The sequence below is a fragment of the Oryctolagus cuniculus genome, chromosome 1, assembly GCF_964237555.1.
Source record: "Oryctolagus cuniculus chromosome 1, mOryCun1.1, whole genome shotgun sequence".
Classification (NCBI taxonomy): domain Eukaryota; kingdom Metazoa; phylum Chordata; class Mammalia; order Lagomorpha; family Leporidae; genus Oryctolagus; species Oryctolagus cuniculus.
Window position 1 is genome coordinate 32,629,299 of NC_091432.1, and position 26,657 is coordinate 32,655,955.

Consider the following 26,657-nt stretch of genomic DNA (forward strand, 5'->3'; position numbering starts at 1 on the left):
GAACTATTTTCCAAATTATTCACAATGAAATACCTTTGTCCTCAGCTTACCCCCAGTCTCCAAGCCTCTGTGATCCAGCCACACCGTCAGAGGTCAGTGTAGTAGTAGCAGGAGCCATGGGTGTTACCTGTTGCCAGGCAGGTACCAACATCTGCTGTGTTCTACCAGACCATGTCTGTTACACCAAAACAAAACAAGCTAGTAAGTCAAAAATAATGGGTCTCAAACTCAGAAGTATATTAAAGGAACAACTAACAATTATAAAACTTAAAGTCAGTAACATATACCCAGGAATGAATCCCCAGCCAAAGCACTTCCATTGTTTCTCAAAAATACAAGCTGGTATTTTACAAATATATCATGCTTCTAAATATGTGTAATTAAAATAGCACAAATGCAAAAATAAAGAGTTATGGCAAACCTGAGAAAGAACTCCTGGCCGGATCTGTAGTGGCTGCACAGCTGGGGCCTGAGTTACAAGTGGAACAGTATTATCTACCCTTATTGAGTAACTAGCAGGTTTACCATGTGTTGCAGGAATACCTAGAAAATAGAATAGTTATCAAATATGAGAGAAATGCCTCCTCTGATTTAACTTATAAAATTATTTTAAATGTAAAGAACAGCTTAAATTCTGATTGGTATTAAAACCACTCCATACATCAAATTTTCATAACACTAACAAAGGATTCTACTGGGAAAATAAGGTACTTCTCCATCTACCTTGTGGTAGATCATTCCAAAAGTTATTTTTTTAAAAAGATTTATTTATTTATTTGAAAGCCAGAGTTACAGAGAGGCAGAGGCAGGGAGAGAGAGGTCTTCCAAGCGCTGGTTCACTCCCTAGATGGCTGCAATGGCCGGAGCTGCACCGATCCAAAGCCAGGAGCCAGGAGCTTCTTCCAGGTCTCCCACGTGGGTACAGGGGCCCAAAGACTTGGGCCATCTTCTACTGCTTTCCAGGGCATAGCAGAGAGCTGTATCAGAAGTGGAGCAGCAGAAACTCAAACCAGCACCCATATAGGACGCCGGCACTGCAGGCAGCAGGCGGCAGCTTTACCCACTACACAACGGTGCTAGCCCCTCCAAAATTATTATAAAGCTACTCTTTAAGTGCAGGCACTGTGGCACAGCAGGTTAAGCTACCATTTGCAATGTGCTCCACTTCTGAATCAGCTTCCTAATAATACACCTGGGAAAAGAGCAGAGGATTGCCCAACTACTTCAGCCCCTGCCACCATGTGGGACACCAGGATGGAGTTCCTGGCTTCTGGATTCAGCCTGGTCCAGATCTAACTGTTGTGGACATTTAGGGAGTGAACCAGCAAATGGAACATATTTTTTTCTCTCTCTCTTCTTCTTCTTCTCTTCCTCTTTCACTGCCTTTCAAATAAATAATTTTTAATAAAAGCTACCCTTTCTGCATTAAGATGAACACTACAAATTGTATTAACATTTTTCATGAAACTTCTCATATTTCCTTTAAAAGTTTGCTACTATAGCCTTCTTTTCTTTTCGAACATTTCTGTCACTATGATAAAAGGACATGGAAAAGATGAATCTGGCTCAACATCCTGATAATCTAGCAGATAAATGCTTTTCTTGTCATACAAACTTTTAGTTGTGATCAGTATTTTCTTATAACTGTCATAGGAGCTTACTCTCCTGTCATCAAAAGCAAAATGCCACACAACTTCACAATTCAATGAACACGTTGGTTTATATAAAGGAAGAACACTTGAGGACTTCCCAGTGTTTTAATGGCACACTCATTGCAATGTCTAAAGGAAAAGCAAAAACTAACCTACTCTGCTTAATTTCGTGGCATAATGAAGCTTTGCCCAATGTGACTAAATCAACTAGTATTCCTAGTAGAGAGCTGCTGAAATTCCAGAACACATTACCATTTTGCTTACCTACTTGGAAAACTAGAAAACAGTATTCAGCCATGTTAATTATGTGAATTTCAATTTTGTTGTTTTACAAATAAGTCTTACAATACTCAACTTCGAGACAGCAAAACAGCATCACACTTCAACAAGATATTGAAACATACCCAAGATTAGAAAGCACTATTAACTAGAATAAATTCACTACTGGATAATTCCTGCCTACTAGAGCTTTTAATACGGGCTAGTATATTATTTAAATCTAGTTATATTTTAGATAAAGGTGATGCTGGTTCTCTTCAGTCATAAGAAGAAAATGTTACAATTATTTTCTCTTCCAATTGAAAAACAATCTTAAATTTTCACTGCACAAATGTATGTGTTGTGGTAAGAACAATGCTACTTCTGTTGTTTATTTACTTCACAGAGACTTATATCTTACTGCCAGGGTGTTCTTCTACTCTGTACTCTACCTAAAAAGTAAGGTGTGAACTAAGTTTACAAAAATCTACTTTTTTTAAACTGATCTTCTTACCCCTTCCAAAAAGCATGTCTTGGCCAGCAAATTCTCCAAGAAACAGAATATAAGCACACCCAGGCAGTGTAGATATACTGCAGCAAGAGACAATGTCTTCAAGGAAAAAAAGGAGAATTTAGTTTGACAAGGATGAAAAGAGAGCAAATTCTCAAATCCAAACCAAAAAAAAAAAAAAAAAAACTTTGCCCTTAATTCTTTCCATAAGCAGTGTCTTGAGATGAGAGGAATTCTCCTGTATCTTCTCTTCATGAGATCCAATTTTTGATCAAATTCAAGAAGGGGTTAGAATCTCAACTTTCTGTAGTTACTAGGTTAGCTAAAATTTTATCTTTGCTTCAATAGATTTTCTTTAGCGCTTGGAGAACTGGGCACAAAAGGTTTATGAAGACTGTGCTAATGCAACAGGGGAGAATTTTGCTAGAATGTACTTAACTCTAAAATAGCAGTTTCTATCTGGAAGAGCAACCTTTCAGGTTGCTAACTAGTTTTTAATGCTTGTTTAAAATGTATGACTTACACTCAGACTTGTTGAGGAAAAGCATGGTTTACATAATCTTCCTACTAAAATAATTCTTAAAGTAAGTACAGATTTATTAATACAGTATTCTATATGCCTATTCCTATATATACATATTACAAAATCTAAAATATATTAAATATGACCTAATCACTATAGCTCTGAAGTAAGGTAAAAATAGTAAGTGAAAGATACAGACATTAAACATCTCAAAATCCAAACCAGAATGGGATCAAAATTACTATACCCAACAGCTGCAAAGTGATTATTTTAAAATGTTTTTTATAAATAGATTGCCGGCCGGTGCCGTGGCTCACTAGGCTAATCCTCCGCCTTGCGGCGCCGGCACACGGGGTTCTGGTCCCGGTCGGGGCACCAGATTCTGTCCCAGTTGCCCCTCTTCCAGGCCAGCTCTCTGCTGTAGCCAGGGAGTGCAGTGGAGGATGGCCCAAGTGCTTGGGCCCTGCACCCCATGGGAGACCAGGAGAAGTACCTGGCTCCTGCCATCGCATCAGTGCGGTGCGCCGGCCGCAGCGCACCGGCCGCAGCGGCCATTGGAGGGTGAATCAACGGCAAAAGGAAGACCTTTCTGTCTCTCTCTCACTGTCCACTCTGCCTATCAAAAAAAATAATAAATAAAATTAAAAAAAAATAAAATATAAATGGATTGCCACATGATGAAGTGGGTAAAAGGCTCAACACTAAGATTTTCTACAGAGATGCTGAGACTGATTGGAGAGAATGCTTTCATTTCTAAGGCAGAAACAATGAAACAGCATAGGTGCAGAACCTGTCTATCCTCTGCTGCAACTGCATCTGTTACACAAGCCAATGCATATTTTCTTTTTAACAGGCAGAGTGGATAGTGAGAGAGAGAGACAGAGAGAAAGGTCTTCCTTTGCCGTTGGTTCACCCTCCAATGGCCGCCGCAGCGCACCGCGCTGATCCGATGGCAGGAGCCAAGTGCTTCTCCTGGTCTCCCATGGGGTGCAGGGCCCAAGCACTTGGGCCATCCTCCACTGCACTTTCAGGCCACAGCAGAGAGCTGGCCTGGAAGAGGCGCAACAGGGACAGAATCCGGCACCCCGACTGGGACTAGAACCCAGTGTGCCGGCGCCACAAAGCCAAGGATTAGCCTATTGAGCCGTGGTGCCAGCTCATTTTTAATTCTAATTGAAAAGCATTGTTCTTGACATTCAATGGGTTAACCAGCCTGAGACTGTTTAAATCTTTTATTTGTTATTCCTGTTATAAGTCACTGTTACAAGTGTTGCCATTATCTACAAAAAGTTACTTTTTATCACGTGTAAGACACATAAAAATATAAAGCTAAGTCCAACTTCCCAGAAATGTTTTCAGAATGACGCTGACGTCTATTTAGAAATGTGCCTCACAGGTCAGGCATTATGGCACAGCGGGTTAAATCTCTGCCTGCAACGCACACATTCCCTTTTGAAATGCCTTGCTCAAGTCCTGGCTGCTTTACTTCAGATCCAGTTTCCTGCTAATGTATTCTGGGAGGCATTAGATGATGACCCAAGTACCTGGGTGCCTGCCACTCACATAGGAGACCCAGATAGAGTTCCTGGCTCCTTGCCTCAGCCTAGTCTAGCTCTTGCTAAAGCAGGAATTTGAAGAGTAAACCAGAGGATGAAAGATATCTCTACCTCTGTTTCTCCCTTCCCTTCACTCCTCCCTCCCTTCCTTCCTCCCTGTCACTTAGCCTTTCAAACAAATAAATAAATAAATAAGATTTTGGGGAGATAAAGAAAAAGATACATGTCTCATATATTAAGTTTTTGCTATAAACAGAAGATAGGCTATAACAGGAATTTCTATATTTTTATGAAATATATAACTATATTTGTATATTCAGGTAATCAAAATTCAAGTTGATTTTGGTATACAGAGAGATTGTTAGAACCAAAGAAAAGCTACTCAGTAGTGTAGATTATAAGCTTATTTAATTATAGCAAGTAAAAATGTATTTTAAAAAAACTGATTAAAAATAGCATCAGGGAGCTGAACATACAGAACAGTAACACCCAGTAGAGGACAATCCATACCTTCTATATTCATTCATTTTCATTAAAGTATTTTTATAATGCTAGACTCCCATAGGAAATACAATTATTACATGATTCACTCTGTTAATGATGATTACAATGGAATTTGAATAAAGAAATGAGTGTCCTTGATCTAGAGGCTATTGAATAGCCTAAATTTAAAATGTCACACTAAATACACCAAAACTCTGCAACGTATTTAACAAACAAGTCCCTACATTTGTTTTAAAATAATGGATGCCAAAATTTAAATTTGAATAATCTGAATGGAAGACTACCTTGAATTGCTGGGGGACAGATGATCAGTGTCTGCTGAAAAGCATCGCCACAACCGAACTGAGCAGTTCCTGCCTGTAAGGGTATCCCATGGTGCACAACTGAATGAGCAGATGTGGTTAATGCCTGCAACAATCAATGTACAGCACATCACATAGAGCAGCACACATGCAATCAACACATTTCTTAAAAATGCTAATTCTATAATAAATATTGACTCAGAAGATGAAAACATAAACAAGCTGCTTAAATTAAAATTTAATTCCTTACTCTGCTGAGCTCCACCTTTATTAGAGTTCTAACACAGAAGGGTGGGTGGAAGACACAATGAATTTGAGTAGATGTGTGTTCCAAATGTTGCCTTGAACTTCCAGAGACTTAATAAAATGGTTATAGTGAGATCTCACCACCACTCTACTTTCAAACTGCCGACTCCAAACATCTGTACACTTCAGGAGCAAAATAAGTAACCATAAAATTTAAGACTATAAATAATTAACTATGATAAAGGTCTTACCTGACTTCTTAGCGTTCCAATTTTAGTAAAATTTGCTGTCAGAGTAGCAGTACTGCTTGAAGCAACTGGTCTTAAAAGTGAAGTTTTATTGTGATTGTTTGTGTCACACGAATTTGGGTGGAACTTACAAATATCCATAATATGAAAACAGGACTTCACACTGCAAAAGTGAAAAGTATTATATTATTTTCAATGTCTAGAATAGTTTAATGTACAATAACAAAAAAATTTCCAAAAGAAAAATCCTGATTTATATGCAATCTGCTTATTTTTAAAGAGAAATCCTGTAACACTAAATTTCAAACCAAGCAAAAGTATATATTCTATCTGTAATATCTTTTAGTATTCTTAAATGTTTGTTGATTTATGTTTTCATCTATTTGACAGACAGAAAGAAACAGAGATATCCTCTATCTACAGGTTCTCTCCTCCAATGTCCACAAGCCAGAGCTGGACCCGGTCAAAGCCAGGAGCCTGGAATTTCATCTGGGTCACCCAGGTGGGCGGTAGGAGCCCAAGGACTTGAGGTATTATACCTCCCAGGATGCATTAGCCGGAAGCTGGACAGTCTAGTTTGGGCGTCCCCCAATGATACATGTGCTGAGATGTTGGTCTCCAGAGAGAGATATTGATCGGAGGGGCAGAAACCTTAAGAGCCTAGAAGGAAGTCCATAGGACACAAGGGCATGCCCTCAAAAAGGGACTACAGTAGGTTTTCATGCAATCCCTTGGTAGTTCTCGTGACAAGGTTGCTATAGAGACCAGCATTGTGGCACAGGGGGGTCAAGTCACCACCTGCAATGTCAGCATCCCATGTGAGCGCCAGTTCAAGTCCTGGCTGCTCTCCTGATCCAGCTGCCTGCTAATACGCCTGAGAAAGTAGAGGAAAATGGAACTCGGGCCCCTGCCACCCATGGGGGAGACCAAATGGAGTTCTGTGCTACAGGTTTCAGCCTAGTCCAATCCTGCCCCTTGTAGCCATTTGGGGAGTGACCCAGTTTATAAAAGATACCTATATGTGTGTGTGTCCCACTCTCCAACTATACCTTTAAAATAAATATATAAATTGAGGAGGAGGAGGATGCTATTATAAATCAAGCCTGACCCTCACCCTCTCTCTATTTCCTGATTAGAGATGTGATTCTTCTTCTAGTATGTGCTGCCTCAATCAACCATGAAGACATTTCTAAAGCCTACTCTATGTTGCTTTGGGAGGTCGAAAGTCCAAGCAGCAAACTGTGAGCTAAATAAACCTCTTTTTTTATAAATTTAGCTTGTGTCAAGTATTTTGTTATAGTAATTAAAAACTAATGTATCAGCAAAGCAAATGAAAGCATTTTTTGGAAGCACACAATTTTATGACTCCCACTCAGAAGAATTTTCCCTAAACGTCTTGATATCCACACCGCTAAATTAATGACATCAAAAATGTCATTTTCAAAGTGACTATAATGGAAACCATTAAAACATTTCTAAGTGTTTGGAAGGGGAAATAATGGACTTTTTAAAATCATCAGTTTGAGGTTCAATCCATGATAATGGGTACGGGTTCATTCCTATCCTTTCTTCATTACTCTTCTTAAAATATTTGCAGAAGCCATTCTAAGTCATTAATTATAACTCTCTTCATATCATAAAAAGAAGTCTCGGGCTCAACAAATTCACAAAATTTGCTTAAGAGACCATTTGGCGGGCCGGTGCCACGGCTCACTAGGCTAACCCTCCGCCTTGCAGCGCCGGCACACCGGGTTCTAGTCCCAGTCAGGGCGCCGGATTCTGTCCCGGTTGCCCCTCTTCCAGGCCAGCTCTCTGCTGTGGCCAGGGAGGGCAGTGGAGGATGGCCCAAGTACTTAGGCCCTGCACCCGATGGGAGACCAGGATAAGTACCTGGCTCCTGCCATCGGATTAGCGTGGTGTGCCAGCCACAGCGCGCCAGCCACGGCGGCCATTGGAGGGTGAACCAACGGCAAAGGAAGACCTTTCTCTCTGTCTCTCTCTCTCACTGTCCACTCTGCCTGTCCAAAAAAAAAAAAAAAAAATCTGAAGGAAATGTTTTCTCTCTGTCCAGTCTGGTAGACACTGGCTGCATGTGGCTATTGCATGCATGAAATATGACTGGTGTGACTGAGGAATTGAAGCTTAAAGTTTGCTGTGCCCTATATCAGAGACCTAGGTTCATTACCTGGCTCCTGTTCCCAATTCCAGCTTCCTGCTAATGTATGAGAAGTGATAGCTCAGGTAATTGGGTTCCTGCCACCTTCATGGGAAACCTGCTCTGAGTTCCTAGACAGGCATTTGGGAGTAGGCCAGTGGATGGAAACTCTCTTTGGGTCTCTCTGATTCTCAAATTAAAAAAAGAAACAGAGCTGCCTAAGGTAACTGGTAAAGCCTTCAGAGTTCTTTTTCTTCTATCCCAGAAAAAATCCTATTTCTATCAGAATGCGGAGAAGGAAAAGGAAAAAGAGAAAGCAAGAATTCAAAAAAGGATGAACTCTAAGATCTACGAAAACTGAAGTGTAACTTAGAAAAACAGCTATTAACGTTTCCTTTTATATATTCCTACTTACTAAAGTAAAAATTGTGACATAAAAACAAAACCACTCAGTCTTATTTTCAGTATGATATTGTGGAAAAGAACCACAATCCACACATATATTCAAGTACTCTGCCACTTAGCCAGCTTGAGAACTTGACTAAGTTAGCCTGATTTCTTTTGACTTAGTTTACTTCAATTTAATAAATTAAATCATTTTTATGGCACAGTGATCTTCTACACATATTAGTATTATTATTTTTCCAGATCTATTTTAAAGTATTATAAAGTAACATACTGGTTGCTATGAGGGAAATCTAGAAGATGTTTCATATTAACAAAGGGATGGTTCAGAGTCTCAACTGGAGTAATTCTTAAATCAGCATCAATCAGCAACATTTTCTTCAACAGACTAACAAATTCTCTTCTATCAGCTTTCTCAGCCAAAAGATCACTTCCTTCCAAATCCATCACTGTGTTCACCTAAAAAAATCAAAATTTTAAGCCAGCAAATAAAAGTCAGAGAGAATATTATATATTATAGCTTCATGGTTTAAAAAAATTAACAACACAGGAAAGAACAGAGAATTATAATTATTTAAAACAAAGAAGAACAATTGACATTATAAATACTCAAAATGTTTTAAGGTACCAAATAGGACTCAAAGCAAGAATAATTTTTTTATTAAACAAATATCCATTTATGATAAAATATCAGGGAAAGAAATGTTTGCTAAGATTTCTCCTTTTAAAGAAACCATATTTTACTTTCAAAGGACAAGAAAATTAAAATTTTAATGAAACCAAACACAATTAATGAAGATTGAAATATTAAAATCAATTTCATTTGAGAAATTTAGAACCAACAAGTATTCTAAAGCCCTTAAGAAAACATGGAACATGTTTTGGCACTCAAATCTATCTTAAGCATGTCTGGCCAGCGCCGTGGCTCACTTGGCTAATCCTCCGCCTGCGTCACCAGAACCCGCGGTTCTAGTCCCAGTTGGGGTGCAGGATTCTGTCCTGGTTGCTCCTCTTCCAATCCAGCTCTCTGCTGTGGCCCAGGAAGACAGTGGAGGATGGCCCAAGTGCTTGGGCCCGGCACCTACAAGGGAGACCAGGAGGAAGCACCTGGCTCCTGGCTTCAGATCAGCGCAGCATGCCGGCCTTAGCAGCCATTTGGGGGGTGAACCAATGGAAAGGAAGACCTTTCTCTCTCTCACTAACTCTGCCTGTCAAAAAAAAATAGCATGTCTGAGTAACAAATGTGACTGTGGTACTCACATGCGCTATATCATCCAGACTGTTGAATATGTACTTCCTGGCTTCTTTTGACTTCATTCCTGTCTCTGCCTCATGTTCCTCCAGTGTCTAAATACACATATCAAAGAACAAAAATATATTATTTCCCCCCCATGAATTCCTATGCCTTTAATCCTCACATATTATTCTAATATATTGAATATTCTAATGTAACTATCCATTTCAAAAGAGTAGTTATCAAAAACACACTTTTTAAAAATTAAAACAGCTTGGCTCAAGCCAAGAAAAATACTGTAGTGATTCTGTCAAACTGATAGGAATTAGATACTACTACAGTTTTAATGATCTTATGAGTATTTTATTTAATATTTTTTTCTACAGAGAAACCTTTTATTTAATAAATACAAACGTCATGCATTTCTTAAGTACAACTTTAGGAATATAGTGATTCTTCCCACCTTGCCCACCCTCCCACCCCTCTCTTTCCTACCTCTCTTATTCCCAGTCTTATTTTATATTACGATCTATTTTTTTTAATTAACTTTATGCACAGAAGATTAAGTCTATAGTAAGAGTTCACTGATTTGTATGAATTGTGAGTATTTTAAATTTTATAGTAGAGTGAAGTTTCATTTGATTATTGCTATAGCCCTTTTATTTTCCTGCTGTACTACGGTCTTTGTAATATTTGTTGAACTCTTTATTTAGTAGAGTTATTAAGCCTTTGACTATAATGTAAATCAAAAATAATTATCAAAAAATAATAAAATATTAAGCTAAAATTATGAAATAGTCAGAGGCTACATATAAGCTCAGCTTAAAAAAAGAAATTATAACAAAGCCCTTGAACAATGTAACTAATAGTTATAAAAGTTGACCATTAAGAGTATACTGTGTCCACGAAGATCCCAGCCTACGTGGGACATGTAGTGAGTAGTTAAGACTCAGTGCCTATCCTATACAGCTTAATAATGCAGAACTGAGTGGAAAAGATAAACACAACACAAATACACACATATAGGGTTTTAAAAACTTAAGATGAGGTAATAACAATATTGCCACATTAGAGAACAAGCTAAATCATTATGAGGAAGGAATTTCTTCTTAAAGAGGAAAAGGTCAAACATTAAAATTCAAAAGAAATACAGCAGGGTTAAAAATAGGCACAGAAGGTATTATTCATGCATAAGGCATTTAAGAAAACTGTTTTTCTATTTTTTTTTCATGCATTACCTTTAATCTCCAACCAGAATGAGACATATCTGTTTCTCTACAAAAAAATCTTGTGGATTTTGTACCCACATTTAACAACTGTTCTCCTGGTAAACCTTGAGTCTGAGAAATGTATCGAATCTGAAAAATAATTTACAAAAACAAAAGAGTATATTCTTTCATACAGTAAGAAGTAGCTTAACATTTTTATCACTTACATTAATTAAGTAATTATATACTAGGTTCATTTGATCAGGAATTAAAAGACAAAATCTATATCCTCAAGAAATGCATTATCTAGTGGGGCATACACAAGAATACACTGTTCTGAGTACCACAGTAAAGTAATGTTTTAAAGAAAGACAGCAAAGACCTGAAACTCAATCTAGGTCTCCCACGTGGGTGCAGGGGCCCAAGCACTTGGGTCATCTTTCACGGCTTTCCCAGACGCATTAGCAGAAATCTAGATCATAAGTAAAGCAGCTGAGACTCACACTGGCACCGATATGGGATGTTGCCCTCACAGCAAGCAGTTTAATCCACTGTGCCCAGGAAACCCAAACTGAGGTTCCAGTTCTTGGCTTCCGCCAGGCAGATCCCTGGACATTGTGGGCATTTGGGGAATGAATCAACAAACAGCAGCTCTCTCTCTCAGTGTCACTGCCTCGCAAAGTTTCTTAAAAGTTTTTTTTTTTTAATGTTTATTTTATTTTTATTTTGACATGCAGTTAGACAGAGAGAGAGACAGAGAGAAAGGTCTTTCTTCCTTTGGTTCACCCCCGAAATGACTGCTATGGCCGGCATGCTGTGGCCGGCATGCCGATCCGAAGCCATGAGCCAGGTGCTTATTCCTGGCCTCCCATGCGGGTGCAGGATCCAAGCACTTGGGCCATCCTCCACCGCCTTCCCGAGCCACAGCAGAGAGCTGGACTGCAAGAGGAGGAACCGGGACAAAATCCAGTGCCCCAACCAGGACTAGAACCCAGGGTGCTGGTGTCACAGGTGGAAGATTAGCCTAGTGAGCCATGGCGCCGGCTGTTTTTTAAAAAGGGGGTGGAGGCAGGGAAAAGGGGATGGTGTTGTGGCATAGCATGTAAAGCTGCCTGAGACATTGGCATCCCATTCAGTCGCCAGTTCAAGAGCCAACTGCAATCATTTGGGGAGTGAACCCAGTAGATGGAAGATCAACTGATCTCTCTCTTTCTCTAATTTTGCCTTTCAAATAAATCTTTAAAAAGTGGGGAGAGAACTGGCATTGTGTTATATAACATGTTAAGCTGCCACTCAAGATGCTAGCATCCCATATCCAGGGTGCTCCACTTCCAACCTAGCTTCCTGTTAATGCACCCGGAAAGGCAGTGGAAAATGGTTCAAATGTTTGGGCCTCTGCCACCCATGTGGGAGACCCAGATGGAGTTCCTGGCTCCTGACTTTAGCCAGGAGGCTGCAGTGGCTATTTGGGGAGTGAACCAACAGATGGAAGATCTCTCTCTCTTTCTCTGTCACTTTGCGTCTCAAATAAATAAATCTTTATTAAAAGTTTTTTTTTACACAGCATGTATTATTTACCTTTCCATTCTTATCTCAACACACTGCAACCTGAATGTTACTCTAAGTCAGTCTTATGACACAGATTAAGATAAGTAATGATCTGTTAAAATGAACACACACAATGATTACACGGAAGTCCTTATCTTCTTTTTTTTAAAAGATTTATTTATTTATTTGAAAGTCAGAGTTACACACAGAGAAGGAAAGGCAGAAATGTGCTCACTTTGGCAGCACATATACTAAAATTGGAAGGAAAGGCAGAGAGAGAGAGATAGAGAGGTCTTTCATCCTCTGGTTCACTCCCCAATTGGCTGCAATCGCCAGAGCTGTGCCAATTCGAAACCAGGAGCCAGGAGCTTCCTCCACGTCTCCCACGTGGGTGCAGAAACCTAAGGACTTGGGCCATCTTCTATTGCTTTCCCAGGCCATAGCAGAGAGCTGGATTGGAAATGGAGCAACTAGGACTCAAACTGGCGCCCATAAGGGATGCCAGTGCTGCAGGAGGTGGCTTTACCAGCTACGCCACAGGGCCAGCCCCCTTATCTTACTTTGATACTACCTTAAAAGTTCTGTCTACTCCATTCCCACGACACCATTCTTTTCTGGTTCTCATCCTACATCTTTTATGGCCTTTCTCCATTTGTTCTTTGTAAGACATTGCTTTTGTCTTTCTTGTCTTCACTCCACAGGTATTATCTCTAAATCTGTATCTCTGCCTCTAAAGTTCCTCAACTGCTTACTCAACAGTGTCCATCCACCTGGATTTTTTAAGTTCCTCCATCAATCCAAACAATTCCTTTCAATCTGTTAATCCTCACTAGCTCTTTCGTTCATTAATAGCACTACCACCCAAATAAGAAACAGGACATTTGTACCAGACAAGTACCTCTTCCTCATCTCTACCCAAAATGAAAACCCTAACAATTTTACCATACTAGTATGTTTCACAACTGTCCCCTCTTCTCCTTCCCTACTTCAGGTCTGTGATTCTGAGACAATTTCTCAGCCCTTTCAATTACTCAACCTGCCTCCATGTTCCCCTAATGTCATTATTCACACTGCTACCAAATATTCTAGCAAAATGCAAATCTGATTGTATAATCAGTTAACAACCCTTTACTGCATCCAGGGCAATTTCCAAACCTCTAACCACAGCTCGGAGGCCCTCTGGCTCTCCACCTTCCCTGTCCATTCACGGTCTCCTATGCTCCAGCCTGATCTCGCACTGTGCTCAGCTCTGCCTGGCCAGTTTCTCTTCCCTGGACTGCTCCTCTAATTCCTACTTACTAACAAATCTATTTTCTCCTTCACTAAATCCATATTTAAAACTTTATTCCTTCTTCCAGATCTTCTATAAAGCCATTCCTGACCACCCTAAGCAAAGGAGAGCACTGTCCTTGGTGCTACCATCACACCTGGACCATAACAATTCTAATGTATTTATAAAAGCACTGTATATTCCTTCCCATACGGTGTGTCCCCTGACAACAGAGCCTATGTTTTATCTGTGTTTGTGCCCCAACTTCAAAAAGATGACAACTAGAATCTCCACATTACTAACTAGTCTCATTTCATCATTGTCCCTTCCCTCACCTGCCACCTCTCAAGTACCTAAACACCTTATCTGGAAGAAGCAGAAAATGAAAGGAAAAGGTTCTCAGAGTTTGGTACCAAGATATCAGATATGAAAGCCATCAATAGTTCGATTTCAACAAAAACATATACAGAGCATCTATTATGTGTCAGATGCTGAACACATGCAGATGAATAAAACATTTTACCCATCTTGAAAAGCACATAACTCACTATAACAGATAAATATTTAAGCATATAATTTCTGATTAAGCTAAAAGTGCCACTGTCATAAAGAAAACAACCTGCTGGAAGAGCACAAAGAATAGAGCAATTGATATGCCTGAGGTATTCTAATGGCACTGCGAAAACAAAACACAACACAGCCAAAAAAAAAAAAAAAAAAAGTGGCAAGGAAAGCTCTAAGTTGATTTTGGCCTTGAGCTTATTACTGGTCATAATGCCTGCCCAGTCTTTTGAAGATGCTCCATCTATAGCTCCCAATTCATGAATTGACTGCCTCCTTGTCTCCAGTGAATGAAGAGCAGGAACCTAATTCTTAAGCTACTTATTCATGGGCTTGTGAATACAACTAGAAAGAAGCTAAGCAAATCAGATTTACCATTTAGAAATGTGAATGAACAAATACCAATTACTGTTGGGGGATGAGCAGAAAGGTTAATAGATAGAGCTGGATTTTGAAGGCCATGGAACCTAACCAAGGATATAAGTAGGCAGAAACTCTGGGTAGGAAATCAACATCAAAAGAGATAATAGCATTTGTCACACAACTGAGGCACAGCAATGGTCAAGCACCAACCACCAAGTTCAAATAATACCTATCAGTTCCTCTTGTGCTGCCTGATTCTAAAAGCAATTTTCAGCTTCGCAAAACCCAGTTGTGTTATAGCTCCATTCTTGGGTGTCTGTGATAATCCACATGTACAAATAATACGTTTGTCAGACAAGTACCTCTCCTTCATCTCTCCCCAAATCGAAAATCCCAACAATTTTACCTCACTGGCATCTTTCATAACCACCTCCCCTACCTTCTCCATTCCTACTTCAGGCCTTCAATTCTGAGCCAGCCTGAGTAGGCTTTTTTGCAATCCAAATACCCTAAAAAAGGTAGAAATCTTGAAAGATGGTCCTGGCAACAGAGCTGAAATGGTGCCCTTCATTTTTCTTACATAATATAAGGCTCGAAATATAAGTTTAGAAGTTTGGGGGCTAGCATTGTGGGATAAAAGATTAAGCCTCCACCTGTTACACCAGCATCCCTTCTGGGCACCCATTAGAGTACCGGCTGCTCCTCTTCCAATCCGGCTCCCTGCTGATACACCTGGGAAAGTGGCGGAAGACAGCTCAAATCCTTGGGCCCCTGCACCCACGTGTGAGACTCAGAAAAAGCTCCAGGCTCCTGACTTGGGCCTGACCCAGCCCGGCCACTCGAGCCACTTAGGGAATGAACCAGCAGATGGAAGACCTCTGTCTCTCCTTCTCCCTCTCTCTAACTTCACTTTTCAAATAAACAAAAAACATGAAATGATAATTTTCAACATTGTGTCTAGTTGTAGAAACTAAAATTCAAAAAGAAATTGCCTTGGAAAAGAGTTAAGAAATGATAAAAGTAATTAAAGGGCTAGAATAGTAACCCAATAAACTGATAAACTGAACATATTTCCTGGGTCCTCAAATCTGTCTTTTAAGTGTATAATACTTATAGTGCTATAATTAAGAACTCTTTTTCAACTCTTTTGTAAGCAGAAAAACAAATGTTGTACTAGAAGATCAAATACAGATTTGACATCAACAAAAATAAAGCTACAATATATTTCAGAAGCCTTTATTTTAGTAATGCTTCATGTGAATATGAAATGCACATATTCTGCAGTTTGGGGTGTAATGTGCTATGACTATGTCATTAGGTCAACTTAATCAATCATGTATTCAAATCTATAGTCCTAATGACTTTTTTTTTCTATTCTATTGATTATGAAGAGAAATAATGCTAAAATCTCTGATTGTGACAATCTATTTTTCCTTTTGGTTCTGTTAATTTTAGATTTAAATCATTTTCAAGCTATTACAACAGGAACAAATGACAGAATTGTTTGTTCATGTTGAATTGAATTTTCCAAACTGGATGATTTTCTCTTCTTTATAAATAATATTGACAGGGGCCACCATTGTGGAGTAGCAGATGAAGCCGATTCCTGCAATACCAGCATCCCATATGGGCACCAGTTCAAGACCAGCTGTTTCACTTACATCACAGCTCTCTACTAATGCGCCTGGGAAAGCAGCAGAAGATGGCCCAAGAATTTGGGCACCTGCACCCACATGGGGAACCCAAAAGAAGCTCCTAGCTCTTGGTTTCTGACTAGCCCAGCCCTGGCCATTGCAGCCATTTGCTAAGTGAACCAGCAGATGGAAGATCTCTCTCCCTATATCTCTCCCTCTCTTTCTAACTCTGCTTTCCAAATAAATAAAGAGACAACAGTCACGGTTCATATAATTGGATCCCTGGTATCAACATGGAAGACGAGGATTCAGCTTGCAATTCTCCGAGCTTTGGACTGGCAAAGGCTCAGTCATCACAGGAATTTGGGAAGTGAACGAGAGAATAGAGATCATTCTATGTACTTCTATTCACCACCCTAACTCAAATAAATAATTTTTAAAAAATATTTATTTATTGAAAGGCAGAGTTACACAGAGGCAAAGGGAGAGAGAAGGGTCTTCCATCTGCTGGTTCACTCCCCAGATGGCCACAATGGCCAGAGCTGCAGCGATCCGAAGCCAGGAGCCAGAAGCTTCTTCTAGGTCTCCCACCCTGATGCAGGGGCCCAAGGACTTGGGACATCTTCCATTGCCTTCCCAGGCCATAGCAGAGAGCTGTCATAAGTGGAGCAGCCAGAACTTGAATCAGCGGCCATATGGGATGCCGGCACTGCAGGCGGTGGCTTTACTTGCTATGCCACCGCACCAGCCCCCCACCCTAGATTTTAATCACCTAATTTAGAATGTGAGGGGACTGCCTGTCTGTTTTCTGTCGCTATCCCAGTGATAACTGATAAACCACGACATTGCAGTTAAGGTGTAGGGACTTCTTTCTCATTTTTTTTCCTTACAGTGTAACTCTGATTTCAAGTAAATAAATAAATCTTTACAAGACTGTTAAATCTGGATAATACTTGTCCTATTTTTTTTTTTAAACTCAGGGCTTTGTCTTTAAAATTACCATTATGACTCGGATGAGTCAGTTCATTTTTCTGGACCTCAGATGTCTCATAAAATGAGAGGGAAGCAATAACTAGATCATCTCTGGGGTCCTTTTCAGTACTAACCGAAGTTGTTCAAGACTAGAATGGAAAAGTTCAAATCAGAATACCACTAGCGTAGTCACTGGAAACTGCCACTAGAGGGCGCCCTGTGTGCAGGGTGCCGCGCATGCCAAACATTGCCATCCACAGAGCCAAAGGTGTATTTCTAGCATCTGACTGGCGCCTCAGCACTGGAGGACTGCCGGCGTCTCTGATTAGATCACCGACCCTTTGGGAGCTGCCAGCATCTGCGCAGTTAAGTAAATTGGCTTAAAAAAAAAAAAAAAAGAGGGAAACCAGCAAGTATGAAAAATTTTTCAGAAACTGTCTTTTTAAGGGTATCCTGCACACGGAGGAGGGAAGGCAGAGAAGACAGAACATGTAACCTGAAAGGGAAGTTTCATGGGGAGAAATTCATTGGAAGTCAATGATAGGGGCCTGTGCTGTGGCTTAGCAGGTAAAGTCACTGCCTGCAGTGCTGGCATCCCATATGGCGACTGGTTCAAGTCCCAGCTTGCTCCACTTTCAATCCAGCTCTCTGCTATGGTCTGGGAGAGCAGTAGAAGATGGCCCAAGTCTTTGGGCCCCTGCACCCGTGTGGGAGACCTGAAGAAGCTCCTGGCTCCTGGCTTCGGATGGGTGCAGCTCAGACCGTTGTAGCCAACTGGGGATTGAACCAGCAGATGGAGGGGACCTCTCTCTCTCTCTCCCTCTCCTTCTCTCTCTGTGTAACTTTTTTTTAAAGATTTATTTATTCATTTGAAAGTCAGAGTTACATAGCAGAGAGCTTGATTGGAAGCAGAACAAGCCTCGACTCGAACCGGTGTTCATATGGGATGCTGGAGCTTCAGGCCAGGGCGTTAACCCACTGTGCCACAGTGCTGACCCTCTGTGTTAACTCTTTCAAATAAACAAATAAATATTTTTTAAAAAGTCAATGATAACATCTAATTTGATAATTAATAATAAATGGCTTTTAGAGATATCGCAGGAACATTTATTCAAATTAATTACCTCTCATATTCCTTTTATTTATTTTTTTGAAGATTTACTTATGTATTTATTTATTTACTTGAAAGGCAGAGTTATAGAGTGAAGGAGAGACAAAAAAGAGAAAGCTCCTTCTTTTAAAAGCTGGTCACCTCCAAAATGGCTGCCACAATCAGGGCTAAGCCAGGCCTAAAAAGCTTCATCCAGGTCTCCTACATGGGTGCAGAGGCCCAAGTACTTGGGTCATCTTCAGCTGCCATCCCAAGCAAATTAGCATGGATCTGAATCAGAAATGGAACATCCAGGATCTGAGTCAGAAATGGAACATCAAGGAACATATGGGATGCCAGCATCACAGGTAGCAGCTTTACCTGCTACACCACAATGTTAGCCCCTCTCCTTTGGATTTAGGAACTTGAGCCCTGTAGGCTTGGCCCCTGCCTGCAATGCCAGCATCCCATATAGGCGCTGGCTCATGTCCCGGCTGCTGCTTTTCCAATCCAGCTCTCTGCCTATGGCCTGGGAAGGCAGTGGAAGAAGGTCAAGTGCTTGGCCTCTGTACCTATACAGGAGACCCAGAGGAAGCTCCAGGCTCCTGGCTTTAGATCAGCTCTGGTCATTGCAGCCATCTGGGAAGTGAACCAACAGATGGGAAGACCTTTCTCTCTGTCTGCTCTTTCTCTGTGGCTCTACCTCCCAGACAAACAAAAATCTTTAAAAAAAGAAAAGAAACCTAATCCCTGAAAATCAGAATTAAGGCAAAATATGATTATGTTTCCTTTAAAATGTTATATTTCCTATTACAGTTAATAGTAATAATTAAGTTAATATTAAGTTAATATTACTAAATAAAAATATTTATCCCCAGTAAGCCAATTATAGAAAGAAAATATTAATATAACCAATTTGTTGATGTTGACTAACATTCTCTATTAAAATATGACAATATATTTCCTTAATAGAGGAGATGCTAAAGGCGCAGTGGGTTAAGCTACCACCTGTGACATTGGTTTTGAATACCAGCTACTCTGTTCTGTTCCAGCTCCCTGCTAATGTGACTGGGAAAGCAGTGGAAGATGGCCCAAGTTCTTGGGCCCCTGACACCCATGTGGGAGACCCAGGTGGAGTTCAGGGCTCCTGGCTTCCACCATTGTGGCCATTTAGGGAGTGAACCAGTGGATGATAGCTATCTCTCTCCTTCCCTCTCCCCACCCCTGCACCCATAACTCTCTTTTAAACAAATACATCTTTAAAAGAATAATGAACAAGATGACAATTTCTCCAAAAATGTTGGCACAAAAAATCAAGACCCTAACAACACTCTATTAGCTTAAAGAGGCTAATGAACATACCTGAAAACTTGAGAAAAAATGTGTTTCATGAGGTAATTTATTGAATTCTATTAAGAATTGTGAAATAGTGTTAAACTATACTTTCAGCACCATTCAAAACCGGATGAGAAAACTGAAGAGGGTTCAAATGTCTGGGGAATGAGTGCTTAACACCAACAATAGTTCTTGGTTTAAGATTAAAAATTATAACGCCTTGTAGGATTTTTTGACTCCTTGGGAATAGCTGACATTTCGTACATATTAACAAAGCATTATGAACGAAATGAACACAATCCAGCCCTTTATATTTCTATAGTGCAAAAATGTCATGTAAAAATCTCTTCCAAAAATTTTACAAAAACTGGTTTGGGACCTGTGGATTATAATTTTGCTTATAGAAACTTACTGCAGCATTATAAGAGAGTTTTTAAAACATAGTAGAATTTAAATTACCCCACGTTTTTGTACCTTATTTTAAAAAGATTTCCACAGGTATTGTTTAACTGGCACCATACATTCCTATAAGTCTGTTACTGTTCTACCAACTCTCCCAGATTACCTGATCATACTCCAAGGCTCCTGGGTAGAGCGGCCATCCAAGGAATAATTCTGCAATCACACATCCCAATGACCACATGTCTATGGCTTCACAAAATGGCAACCCCAATATAATCTCCGGAGCTCTGAAATTCAAAAAATAAAAAGAATTAGGGTAAGTACCTGATTTCATATGACATTACAAGAAAAGTTAGTAAAATAGTAGAGGAATAGCCTTCTGTTCACAGAAACTTGTCACTATTTCAGAACTCTTTGAAACCTAACCATAATCTTGAATTAGGCTGAAAAAAGCATGATGGATATAGCATTCCTAAGATGAAATCTCTTCACCATATTTCTTTTTCCCATATAGCTTTAATAACATAACATTTTAAGAAAAAAAAAACAGATTTTGTTTTGAGATTATCACAGACTAGAAATAACATACTAGAAAGAAAACTGATAGACTATTAAATACATGCACTATGACATCAACAGAAATGAAAAGTGCTGTTTAGGGCATCTGCCATTCTATGAGTCTGCTGTATATCCTACTTCCCATTTGGATCATTCTCTCCTTTTTAATTCTATCAGTTATTATTAGCAGACACTAGTCTTGTTATGTGATCCCTTTGACACTTAATCCTATCATTAGGATGGATTATGAACTGAAACTAATCACTCTGACTAGTAAGATGCCATTGGTACCTGTCACCTTGATGGGATCGATTTGGAATCCACTGGCACGTTTCTAGCTCTACCATTAGGGGTAAGTCTGAGTGAGCATGTGCCAAATTGTACATCTCCTCCCTCATTCCCACTCTTATATTTAACAGGGATCACTTTTCAGTTAAATTTAAACACCTAAGAATGATTGTGTGTTAATTAAAGAGTTCAACCAGTGCTATTAAGTAGAACAACAACAAAAAAAACCTAAACGGAATAAAATAGTAAGTTGTTCCTCGACAGTCAGGACAAGGGCTGATCAAGTCATTGTTTCTCATAGTGTCCATTTCACTTCTACACGTTTCCTTTTAGCACCTTTTAGGTGCTCAGTTAGTTGTCACAGATCAGGGAGAATTTCAAATTTTTTAGTGTAGGAAATTTCAATATCCTATTAATCAAACTATAAAATCTTAGATACAATAGTTATAGTAACGGAAAACTAACTCAAGTGAACTAGAAACGCATTTTTAACTGTTGTCAGTTCAGAGCCTCTGAGAAAATTACACATGGCAGAAGTTTGTTGAGGGAGATGTTTATGAAGGACACAGGGAGGAGGCAGGTGCAGTTGAGGAGAGCCCTCAGTCTAGAGCAAGTCTGACACCTGAAAAGGTAGGCAAAAAAAGAATTGGAGACAAAGGACCTCTGACAGCAGTATACTTAACTTACATGAAAATACTAGTCCGAATCATAATCTCAAAGCAAACATTAACTGTTACAAGAGCCCCCATCGAGTAAGAAGAGCCCAGTTTCAGTAAACCTCCCAGGTCTGGTCTCTGGCTGTGAGTGGCCTAGAGTTAAGTGTGGCCTCAGCCTGAGCATTGCAGGGTACCTGAGGGTCCAACAGGTGAAAGCTCTCAATCAGCTGCTTCACGTAGAGGCCCTCTAAGGGGGGTGTGAAGGGAACAACTCCATAGTTGCTGCATCTAGTTTCCCACAAGATTTTCATTTCATTTTGCTACACATATATATCATAAAGAAAATACAATAAATCTCTTTACCAAGACCCACAAAAATGTGACCAAATTTCCTCCTGTTAACCCTAGTATGTCATATGTTTTCTATGTCTATCTTCACATGTAAAGATTTGGGAAGCAATACTTTAAAACACTTATGATCTAGATAAAACCATCAGATATGAGGTGTGAGTATTTGGTACAGCCAACAAGACACAGCTGAGATGCCCATATCCCATACCAGGATATCTAAAATGCCTACCTAGTTCGAGTCCCAGGTCCATTCTGGATACACCTTCCTGCTAATGTACACTCTGGCAGGCAGCGGCGATGACTAAAGTACCTGGGTCCCTGCCACCCATCTGAAAGACCAGGATGGAGTTTATGGTCCTTGGCCCAGACCTAGCTGCTGTGCATATTTGGGGAATGACCCAGAAGATGGAAGATTGCTCGCTCGCTCACTCTCTCTGAAGCTCTGTCTTTCAAATAAATAAATATTTAAACAAATTCAAATTTATCAATTTCATTAAGAGCAAATTTTTTTGTTTCTCTAAAACCTTAAAAAAAATTACTGTTGGGTATTGGCATAGCACTTAAGACACTACCTGGGACACTCACATCCCACATAACAGTGCCTGGATTCAGCTCCTGGCTACACTTCCTGATTCCATTTTCCTGCTAATGTGTAGCCTAGAAGGCAACAGGTGATGGCTCAAGTAGCTGTCCCTGTCACACCCACAAAGGAGGCCAAAAGTAAGTTCCTGGCCCCTGACTTCAGCCAGACACAGACCCAGCAGGCATCTGGGGAGTGAAATCAGCAAATGGGAGATCTCTGTCTATAGAAAAGAAAAAATAAAATCATGGGACAATGACATAAAACAGTTAAAATTTTAAGTTGGGTAAACAGGACTCTAATGTTTTATTCTCTGACTTTCATTAGAGCAGTAGAAAAAAAATGTTTTCATTCTCTGAATCAAATAAGAAAGTAGGACTGTCACTCAAAAATATGGCTATTCTGGAACATTTTTATTTGTGTTATTCCATTTTTCCATATTTTTCCAAATAGTCAATTATTGGCAGAAAAAAACAGTTTTGTTAGGAAAAAAGGGTGTCTGAACTCAGAAACTCAGTATGTCTAGCTCTAGAAAACAACTGTATTCTTAGAGATAGAGATCTTGGTTTACTACCATGAATGCAGATACACTATGAATTTGTGTGCTGATTTCATATTCAAGAAAATATTGGTCATAATATGGGTCGTAATGTAGTTTTCCTACACAGTGAGAACAGTAAGGACAACATGAATATCTAATGTGCTTAATAGATTCATTTGTCAAAGTTAATAAACTAAGCATAATGCTGATATGCTTCAGCTTCGTGAGTTTAGTGACTGAACAACTTAGGTCTGGTTGGATCTGAAATACTGACCAGATAATTCCTAAAAAGACAAAGCTCAGGGTCAGTAGCTGATGATTCTGTCAGGTAACAGCACTCAGTGAAAACGAAAGCACAGTCATCCAGGCCTCACATGAACGCTCCTCTACAACGGTCTTTCTCCGCACTTCTCTCTACTTAGAAAGTAAGAAGATACCAGAGAAATGTAACACAAACGTGAAGATGAGTAAATGGTAAACTCACACATAAACGACTGAAATAAGAGCAGTTTTCTAGGAGGTAGAGGCAGGTGTGGATGGTACTTCTTTTAACTGTTTCAGAATAGTTTTAAATTCACAAACTAAAAACTGTACAAATATGGAAAGACTGACAGTACACCCCACATCAAGCTCCTTTTATTAACATCTTATATTAGTGTATTTCTCACAATCTATAAACCATATCCAACCTCCCCTATTTTCTAATCCAAACTCCCTATTATCCCTCCCACTCCCTCCATCCTCTAGTAATTAACATTCTCTGCTCATATTGTTTGTTTTCTTAGTTCCCACATACAAGTGTTTCTGTGTTCAACTTATTTCACTTAACAGCATCCTGTAGTTCCACCCACTTTGCTGCAAATGACAGGACTTCATGCTGTCATGGTTGAATAGTATTCCATTCCATATTTCACATTTTCTTTATCCATTCACCTGATGGACACCTTCATTGATTCCATACTTTGTCTATTGTGAAAAGTGCGATAATAAACATGGTAGTGCAGGTAAGTCTTTGACACAATGATTCCACATCTTTTGGACATATACCCAGGAATGGGATTGCTCAGTTGTATTGCAGTTCTATTTCTAGTTAAATAACAGACTCCTTTAGATATTATTTATGTACCACACAGTTTATCCAATTACATGCTACAGTTCAATGGGTTTTATTACATTCAAAGAACTGTGCAACCATCACAATGATAGGCTATTTCCTATATCCACTAACATCACTCCCCATCTTTACCAATTGTCCCATCCTTAGGCCACTACAGACCTATTTGCTTTAAATTTCCATGCTCTGAACATTCCATAAGTAGAATAATATGTAGTCTTTTTCTGATTAAATTCAGTTGGCACCATGTTTTCTGTGTGCAGGAGTTTTCAGGAGTTCGTCCATTTTTATTGCTGAATACTATTCCAGCAGATACAAAGCTTTATTCACACGTTCAATAGATGTCAGACATTTAAGTTGTATCCATTTCTCTGCTGTTATGAAAAATAAAAAGCAAACCAAAGAGAGGCCATGGCAGTTCACTAGGCTACTAAGCAAGAATAGACTCCAGCACACAGAAGGTCAGAGCAGAGGGCTTCCATCAAGAACAAGTACTGACTAGGATGAACTGGCCAGTACAGCCAGAAAATGATTTTAATAGAATAGAGGCTAAGAAGGGAAAAGCAGGTACTAGTATTTAAAGAAACTATTGGTTTTTCTTCTGTGTTCAATGTAAATGGACTTATGATTTAGATAACCTTATACTACTTGTTCTTCAAACTTTTCAGACTAAAATAAAACAGTAAGAACTTCTTAGCCATTTACTGGCAATCAAATATTAAAAGAACACAGATCATGAATACAATTTCCATTAAGTTGTCTTCCATATGAACTTTATGCTTCAGTGATACTAAAAATTTAGGTATCTATGAAGAAAATCCTGGTAAGACAAATACTGGAGTCTGGTAAGGAAACACTGATCTCATATAGTGAAAATCAACTACTTAAGCTAGATTTAAACACTCACTGAGCAGACACGCAGCTCACCCTCTCAGATCAAGTAAAATTTAGTTTGGACCTTTACTGATCTTACAAAAAGAGGATCAGCTAAAGGAGTAAGTAAAAGAATATATATAAAAGCAATTCAATATACACCTTTCCCTAATCTATTCATACTCCCACTGTTCTAATTCGAATTCCCTTCCTTCTCAGACCTCCATTGCCTCCCCACCCTCATTCCTGACCGAAGTCCCCCAGGCTGCTTTCCCGAAATAAATAAATGCAGTTTAACAGACAGCTTCCACAGTCTCGTCACATCCACTGGCCCACTTGCATCTGTCAGTGTCATGCTTCTTATCTAAGGCATCCATGCTCACTTGATGAGGTAAGCTGCGCTACCAATTTCCCATTCTCTCACCCCCAATAGCCCCCTGTCATAGGACAATTCCACAACACCCTTGATTGCATGCCCTTCAGCCATCATCCCTTTCTCTGTTCTGCAATCCTTCTTGAAAGCACTGTTTGCACAAGCTGCCTCCAATTCTACCCCTATCTTAAACTCACTCTAATCAGGCTTTCCTTACCCATCATTCCACCAAAATCAACCCTGTCAAGATCACCATCAGCCACCACGTTGTCATGTCCTGGTTTACTTGACTTGCACTGTTTCACACAGCTGATTATGCTTTCCTGCTTTAGAAACTGACTGCACTGGTCTTCCAGGACACCAGGAGAATCTTCTGTTCTCTTTAAACCACCCCCTACTCCCAGCATTCTTTTTTTTTTTTTTTTTTTTTTGGACAGGCAGCGTTAGAGAGAGAGAGAGAGACAGAGAAAAACGTCTTCCTTCCGTTGGTTCACCCCCCAAACGGCTGCCACGGCCGGCACTGCGCCGTTCCGAAGCCAGGAGCCATTTCATGTTCCCAAACTTTAAAGGTGCCCCAAGGATAGATCTTTAGACATCTACCTTCGTTATCTGCATTCACTTCTCTCAGGTGATTTCATCCAACCACAAGGTTTTAAATATCACATCTACTCTTAAGACTCCATCTGCAACTCCAACCCAGGCCTCTCTCCTTAATTCCAGACTTGTACATCTTGTCTACTCAGCACTTTTCAAAGGTCTGTTAGGTATCTCAAATTGAACATGTCTAAAGAGAGAACTCTAGATTCCCCCTAAACCCAATTCTCCTCCAACCTTTCCCAACTAAGTAAAAACTCTCAAGACTCAAATATGTAGAAATAAATTTGATTCTTGTCTTTCTCTCATTTCCTACAACTATCACCATCTATTCTCAATCCAGCAGCCTGAGTAGTACATTTGATACACAAATGAGACCCAATTGTTGCCCATCTGCGTGAAAGTCAAATGCCTCACAATGTTCCTCAAAATCCAGCCCTTACTATTTCCAGACATCCTCCCAATTTGCTTGTTCTGATCGCAATGCTATTTGAAACCATATTTCCTATATCAAATTTTTTGCACTTAAAGATCTACCTGAGGGGACCAGTGCTGTGGCATAGCATATAAAGCCACCGCCTGCCATACTGGCATCCCATATGGGCGCCAGTTCAAGTCCTGGCTATTCCACTTATGATCCAGCTCTCTGCTATGGCCTGGGAAAGCAGTAGAAGATGGTCCAAGTCCTTGGGTCCCTGCACCCATGTGGGAGACCTGGAAGAAGCTCCTGGCTCCTGGCTTCAGATCAGTGC

The 26,657-nt window shown here is 39.8% G+C and overlaps 2 protein-coding genes across 14 annotated transcripts in view; one reads left to right on the forward strand and one right to left on the reverse strand.

Annotated features, from left to right (window-relative positions):
- CD59 (CD59 molecule (CD59 blood group)) overlaps nt 1–26,657 on the forward strand; it is a 684,742-nt gene that overhangs the window by 398,881 nt on the left and 259,204 nt on the right. The gene's annotated exons all lie outside the window — the stretch shown is intronic.
- Nucleotides 1–26,657, reverse strand: part of HIPK3 (homeodomain interacting protein kinase 3) — a 90,476-nt gene that overhangs the window by 8,773 nt on the left and 55,046 nt on the right. For 7 of the 13 annotated variants that reach the window (XM_051825509.2, XM_008269559.4, XM_008269567.4 and 4 more), the window contains exons 3-11: nt 20,141–20,264; nt 10,833–10,952; nt 9,621–9,707; nt 8,635–8,819; nt 5,804–5,963; nt 5,289–5,412; nt 2,425–2,520; nt 422–543; nt 51–175 (exon numbers count right to left, since the gene is read on the reverse strand). In XM_051825509.2, the coding sequence (XP_051681469.1) occupies nt 51–175; nt 422–543; nt 2,425–2,520; nt 5,289–5,412; nt 5,804–5,963; nt 8,635–8,819; nt 9,621–9,707; nt 10,833–10,952; nt 20,141–20,264 (1,143 nt within the window). The remainder of the gene's footprint in view (nt 1–50; nt 176–421; nt 544–2,424; nt 2,521–5,288; nt 5,413–5,803; nt 5,964–8,634; nt 8,820–9,620; nt 9,708–10,832; nt 10,953–20,140; nt 20,265–26,657) is intronic. The other 6 variants (XM_008269574.4, XM_008269571.4, XM_070071685.1 and 3 more) reach the window with 1 other exon arrangement.